The sequence below is a fragment of the Mastomys coucha genome, unplaced genomic scaffold (assembly GCF_008632895.1).
Source record: "Mastomys coucha isolate ucsf_1 unplaced genomic scaffold, UCSF_Mcou_1 pScaffold3, whole genome shotgun sequence".
Classification (NCBI taxonomy): Eukaryota; Metazoa; Chordata; class Mammalia; order Rodentia; family Muridae; genus Mastomys; species Mastomys coucha.
In genome coordinates, this window is record NW_022196909.1 from 44381461 (window position 1) to 44388593 (window position 7133).

The 7133-nt window shown below is 49.2% G+C and overlaps 1 protein-coding gene across 1 annotated transcript in view; it reads right to left on the reverse strand.

The window, feature by feature from the left end:
* Window positions 1–7133, reverse strand: part of Umodl1 (uromodulin like 1) — a 46866-nt gene that overhangs the window by 10471 nt on the left and 29262 nt on the right. Inside the window, exons 15-19 of the mRNA XM_031347000.1 lie at window positions 6607–6741; window positions 4722–5041; window positions 2115–2260; window positions 1384–1620; window positions 1008–1167 (exon numbers count right to left, since the gene is read on the reverse strand). Of these exons, the coding sequence (XP_031202860.1) occupies window positions 1008–1167; window positions 1384–1620; window positions 2115–2260; window positions 4722–5041; window positions 6607–6741 (998 nt within the window). The remainder of the gene's footprint in view (window positions 1–1007; window positions 1168–1383; window positions 1621–2114; window positions 2261–4721; window positions 5042–6606; window positions 6742–7133) is intronic.

Consider the following 7133-nt stretch of genomic DNA (forward strand, 5'->3'; position numbering starts at 1 on the left):
TGAGTTACTACCTGTAAGTTAAAATAAATCTTTTCTTCCCCACGTTTCTATTGGTCACGAATTTTTATCACAACAATAAAAAGCAAAGTAGAACAGAAAGCTCAGGTGTAGCTCAAAGAGATCTGAAGGGAAGAATAAGGGACAAGAGAAGGCAATGGTGTATGTGTGTGTATGTATATGTATGTATGCATATATGTTTGTGGTGTGCATGTTTGAGTATATGTATATGAATGTATATGTATATGTGCATGTATTTATATGTATATATATAAGTGTATGTATGCATTATATATATGTATATGTGTATGTATGTATGTATGTACTTGTATGTTTGTGTTTATGTATGAGTGCATGTGTATGCGTGCATGTATATGTGTACATGTATGTTGTATATATGTATGTTTGTATTTATATGTATATATGTATGAGTGTATGTATGCTTGTGTATATATATGTATATGTGTGTATGTGCTTTGTGTGTATATGTATGTATGTGGTGTGTCTGAGTATGTGTATGTATATGTACATGCATATGCTTCCATATGTATGTATATATATGTATGGGTGGTATGTTTGAGTGTATATATATGGTACATATGTGCATGTACATGTGTATGTATATGTGTGTGCATGTAGGTATGTATGTGTGTGTGGTACATGTGTGTGTATGTGTCATGCAGACAGAAAACTGAACCATGGGGGGAGGAGGGGGAGATGGGGGCAAATAAGAACAAAGCATAACAATAAATATATATGAAAATGTCACAATGACACTTGCATGCTGACCAAAAAGTTAACAACAGAAACCAAGGAAGAACACATTTGGCCTGAATCATCTCACCCGAAATGTATCACTTCCTGTCTTGGTCCCTCCCTCTAAGCTGTATGCTTCTGAGCATACACACACACACACACACACACACCCTGTGTTCCCGTGCACAGACCGTTCCTTTACCAAGCAGAAAAGCCCCGCCCCCAGGGAAGCAGAAGATGGAGCCAGTGCTTACTATCCTGCACGAGTTCTTGGGGCTCTCCATGCACACTCTCAGCTTGCAGTGCAGGTAGACGATGGAGTTGTTGATGAAGGAGAAGATCCTCAGCTTGAGCTGGGCCTTGCTGGAGTTGCCATTCTGGATCACGCTGGTGTAGGTGTTGGGAACAGGGCAGCTGAGGGAAGGAACGTTAAAGTCAGTTATTTTCCTGGCTGCTACTCAGGCACGATTCTTGTGAACATCTGCCTCCCACAGCCATCCTATAGCCTCCATGAAAGGCTCTCAGGCTGCTGCCTCATCTAGCCCCAACCCCAGACCACTCAGAGTCTGCCTGGAAATTCCAAGAGGTCCAAATCGGCAATGGGGCTGGGCAGGGGGGCGTGGCCTCTACCTGTTGTTGATGAAGCCAAAGGTGATGGGATCCTTGGCGTTGCTGGAGGGCGTGGCCCAGCACTCGGTCAGCACGACCTTCAGACTGCTCTTCTGCCTGTGAAGCCCCACCTCAATCTTGATCTCATCGCTGGCGGACACACTGTAGTTCTGAGGTATGGGAGAATCGCCAATGAACAACTGCATCTCCGTGACAAAATTTCCGGTACCGTGGAGGTCTTCGATGATGGTGTAAACCCTGTGGGGTGTTGGGGGGAGGGAGAGAGGCTCTGAGAAACCTGCTCAATGAAGTCCTTTCTTCCAGTTCCTCCCCACCAAAGGGGATTCTGGGGAGGCACAGAAGTCAAGGAAAACCCTCAGGTGACAAGAGGCAACGCACGCACAGTTGACTGCAGCAAGGAAGCGACTTCTCTCTGTGTGGGAGGTTGCCCTAGAGAAAGGGTTGTCCTGATGGAGGTTGTGGGTCTGAGGAGCTAGACGCTACCACCTAGAAGCTGTTCCTCCTAGCTCACTGGCCACAGAAAGGGTATGCACTCTTCTCTAGTTAATTCTACCAAGGACTGGGGACAGGAACGAGGGGGGGGGGGAAGTTGGCACAAGTTCTGTCCACTTGTGTAATCAGACTCAAAGCCCCCCGGAGGATCGGTGCCCCTGAAGAACCTTCAATCAGAGGTGCTAGAGGGAGCCCAAGTTGTATGAAGGCCAGAGCAGCCCTCCCCCACCCCCACTCACCCCCACTGTGGGGTGTAGCCCGAGGAAGTCAGAAGGGCATTCTGGAAGGCGCAGTGGATGGGACTGACGATCTGCAGGTGGTGGATGACACCCTCTGGGGACAGGTCATTCCTCAGCGTGGTCTTCACCACTGTGGTGGTCATGTTCTATACGCAGACAGATGGGATGTAAGTGAGTCCGAAGGTGCCCCGGGCCCCAACTGCAGCTAGATTCCAGGGACTGTAGGATTATCCCCAGAAGTGTAAAAATCTGGACAAGTGTCCCCGATTTCACCTGCTACAGATTTGTCCGCCCTCCCCCCATGTCACCTGCTGGAGATTTTCATGTTAGGCATTGGTGTCTACCTCTCTCTAGCTCTACTTGCCAAAGGACCAGCCTACCAATAATGTATATGACAACACATGTCCTTGGATCAACCTGTATCAGACCATGTCATGCCGTATCTGGTCTCTCGGCATTCCCCAAACCCAGCTGGACTGAACTGCCAAATTAGATGTTTGCCTCGGAGAACAGAGGCGACCCTAACCCTCCGCCTGCTGGCCGGCTCCTGCATCCTGTCCCTGTGAAGAGGTACTGACTCCCAGAGAACAGCCCGGCATGCAGAGATGCAGAGGACACTTGAGCTCGTGTTATAGCTTAAGGTTGGCATCCTAGTGAATGTTCCTTAGACACGGGAGCTCGTGAGGGGGGCTGTTGGGGCTGTGTTAGGGTCCCTCACAGTAGTGGCTGCTCATTTGTGGGCACCTAGGAGGTTTTAGGAAGTGGGGCCTGGGGTGGGGGCGGGGCTCCATGGGAGCACTTGGATCTTAGGGCATGCTGGCCTCCTTCCCCCTTTCTCTTTCTACCCAATCTCTCCTGCCCCATCTCCCTCTTTTCTCCCTCTCTTCTTCCTACTCACCCCTCTTCCCTCCTCCTCCCTTCCTCTCTTTCTTCTTCCTCTTTTCTTCCCTTTTCTCTCTTCTCTCTCTCTCCCTGCTTTCTTCTTTCCCTTTCTTTCCTACTCCATCTCTCTTCTCCATCCCTCTTTCTTTTCACCTCTCCCCTTCCTCACGCCCTCTTCTCCCTTCCCCCTCTCCCCTCCTTTCTTTCTTCCTCTTACCTCCTCTCTTATCTCCCTCTTTTCTCCTCCTCCTTTCTGCCTCCCCCGACTTCTGGCCACCACCAGGTGAGCAGCTTAGCTCCATCATGCTCTTTCTGCCCTGAACAACGGAGTCAACCAACCATGGACTGAAACCTCTGAGTATGAGCTAAAACAAACTTTTCCCTTGCTTAAATGGATTTGCCTCGGATATTTTGTCACATGTATTCACACATGCATAGACATGCACACTCTCTCACACGCACACGCTCCCACCTTTCCTACCTCTTTTTTCTATCCTGCTTGGGCAGAGAGGACTCTTTAGACCCTGACCCTGGCCAACCCCGGGCCCTTTGTACCAGAAGTATTCTGAAGTGTGGGTCTTTGCCACGCCCACTCGTTTACCCCAGTAAGGTCTACAGTATCAGGGTTAAAAGCCTGATCATGGACAAGAGGCGTTATGACTTCAAAGGGAGTTTGTGCCTCCTGGGTGGGTATTCAGTCAGTTGTTGGCATCTCCTAATTCAGATGTGTTCCAGATTGGTCTCTGCTAAAGTCTGTGGAGAGATCTGCATGCTTTCTTTATTCAGGCATAAAAGTGCCTTAAGAAATATTTCATTATAGCTAAAACTGAGATTTAACATTGCTTCCTGGCCTCCACAGTGTTTCAATGATCCTAATTGATTTCCTAGCTGTTATTAGCTTGGAATTTTTACAAGGGAAGCTGCCTTAGCAGGCAGGGTGTCCCCAGAATTAGCAATAAATGTCAGGCATTATTGCCTACTGATTCCCACAAGGAAGCTGCCTTATCAGACAGGGTGTCTCCAGAGTTAGAGATAGTAATCAGACACTATTGCTATCTGTAAACATAGTTAGAACTCTAAGAGCGGTACCACACAAGGCAGAATTGCTTTACAAACTAGAGAGTAGTCGAAAAGCTTCCTGAACTAATGTTTGTGTTACAAGCCAAACCATCCCCAGGAGCTGCTAGAATGGGACCTCCTGGTGCTTACCTGCTTCTGACCACAAGAGAGTTTGCTTAGGGCTGCCAAGATAGCCCAGCAGGAAAGCGCACTATTGTTCTTCCAAAGAAATCATTTACACCTGGCTGTATGATTTTACCGACTTTGTGACTGCTACCTGCCTATGTGATCCCTGACATTCGCCCTGTTTCTGTATACTATACAAGCCTGATTCTTATTTCGTGAAAATACAATCAGAATCTGCACTCCCTTGTGTCTGTTTCTGTTTGTCATTTCGCCGAATTCCTTGCCCACCTGGTTGAAACTCTCATCACCCCGCGGAACAAGGGGTCCCCGCAGAAACCCAGTCCGTGGCAGGTCTTGCACCTACTTCAGGATTCCAGTGTGCCAACTGTGACAGCGTGGGCCTGTCTGACTTCCTCTTCCAGGGTCTCTGGCTTAGAAGTCAGAGGCCCAGGAGTAAAGAGTCCTCCCGGTCTCCCTACCAGGTGCAAACCCTCCCCATACTGAGGTCCCTTCCAGTGGCTCGCAGCCAGGTGCACTCACGCTCTGTACAAGGGTCCCGCACTGGCCCCAGCCAGTCACCAGGAATACATGTGTGCCGTTGCTTCTGCTCACGTTGCAGGATGGCTCTCCCAGATATAAGGAGGCCTCCGGTATGGCCTCCTGCTGCAGAAAGTGCTTCTGGATAGTGATGACCACCATCTCGATCTCACAGGACACACTAACGGCGTCTGTCAAGTTCAGCCGCAGGGGCACGTCCTGGGGTGTGGAGCTGGCATCTGGCACAGGGGCACTCGTGGTTCCTGCTGGGGTAGGGGGCCACACTGAGCCTGGGGTCTGGGTTGTGTTGCCAGAAGAGCCACCTGCAGGTTCCAAGGAGACAAAGGCTCAGGGTGAGGCTGTTTGGGGCTTGAAGGGAACAGAATAGATGTCTGTGCTCTAAGGCAGCCATACCTAGGAGTTGCTGGCTCCAGCCACAGTACCCCCACACTTAGCGCAGAGCAATCTCCTTGGCTCTCTTTGGTCCTAAAGTGCCATGGACGTGCTAGGCATGAATGAGCAAGTAACCTGACCCACAGTCTCTGAGACCTATCTCTAAGTAGAGTCCCAAGGTGTGTCCCCTCGGGAGCCTGAACCCCTTGTTCCTGCCCTGGCTTCCTTCTTGCGCCCTAACTCATACTTTTGTAACATCCAGCGAACCCTGGAAAGGTCTCCCATGTAGATGTCACCCACATTCCTGGGCAGCATGTCTCCCTCTACCACCCATTTCTGCAGGCTCCCCAGTTTCAGCTAGTCTTGACTGCATGCTTTTTTTTTTTTTTAAGATTTATTTATTTATCTTATGTATATGAGTACACTCTAGCTGTTTTCAGAGGAGGGCATCAGATCCCATTACAGATGGCTGCGAGCCACCATGTGGTTGCTGGGAATTGAACTCAGGACCTCTGGAAGAGCAGTCCGTGCTCTTAACTGCTGAGCCACATCTCCAGCCCCCAATTGCATGCTTGTACCCACACTGGCAGGTCTCTGATGGCCAGCTCCAACATGACTTGACCTTCTCCATACTCTCCTTCCCTCAGGCAAAGCAGGTCCCCTGTCCCAGACACTGTTTACTTACTCAAGTGGTTTTCTCCCTCCCTTGGACACATGTGAAAGAAGAGAGAGGGCCAGGCACTCATAGATAACCATACATACACAAACACACAGACTCTACCCACATATACACACAAGCACACACACCCTACACATATACACACAGAGACCCTATACACATATAGACCCTACACACACACACATACACATTCACATCCATACACATATACACACACAAGAAGTACATGCACATACATACACTGTACATGCACACATATACACCTTACATCACACACACACACATGCACACACACACATAAAATACACACTCACATACATACATATATACACCCACACCCTATACACACACAAGCAGTACATGCATACACATACACCCTACATGCACACATATACACCTTCCATCACACACACACACACACACACACACACATGCACACACACACACACACACAAAATACACCATAGCAAATACATGTACAACACATACCTTACGTGTATATACAAATATACCCTATATACATGGACATGCAAATGCACATATGCTCATACACACAGTATATGCACACACACATAAGATACCACACCAAACACATGCACAACACATACCCTACATGTACATGCATATATACCCTACATGTATGAACATGCAAATACACACATACATACATGCATTCACATGCACATACAGAAAACTTGTCTAGGTCATTAAAAAGCAGGCTGACTTCCTTTGGATAAAGGCCCTTTTTCTCTTAGGAAAGAGCATCCTTAGGAGAGGTGATGAGACCATGCTCCAGAAAAGGCTTATGAGACTCACCATCACAGGACCTTCCAGAATATTCCACCTGCGAGTCAGGCCTTCCCCCATCACAGCTACATGTAAAAGACCCGAAGGTGTTCCTGCATGTCCCAGGGGCACAGTCATCTTCTCTCATGTCACACTCGTCGTAATCTGAAAAGCATCGAGAGAAGAGCAGAAGCCATGGTGGACCAGCGAGGGGCCCTGGGGTGGGCAGTGCCGTCAGCTGCGTGCGCAGTCCTGCTGGGACATCGCATCTCAGGAGGCAAGGTGGAAATGTATCCAGACAACAGGCCACACAGATGTGGCAGGCTCAGGGCAGTCCATGAGACTCCCCCGTGTGGGTGGGGATTGCAGTGGGAATGGGGAGCCAGGGCTAGTCAGCTATGAGACAAAGAAGGGGTTTCCCACAGAGCTGAACGCACCCCAGCCCACTGTGACAGCCACTGTACAAAACTGGAGACCTGTGCAGCAAAGCACTGAGCCCAGGAGACCCTCCTACACCCCCTCCCCAGGAGACCCTCCTACACCCTCTCCCCAGGAGA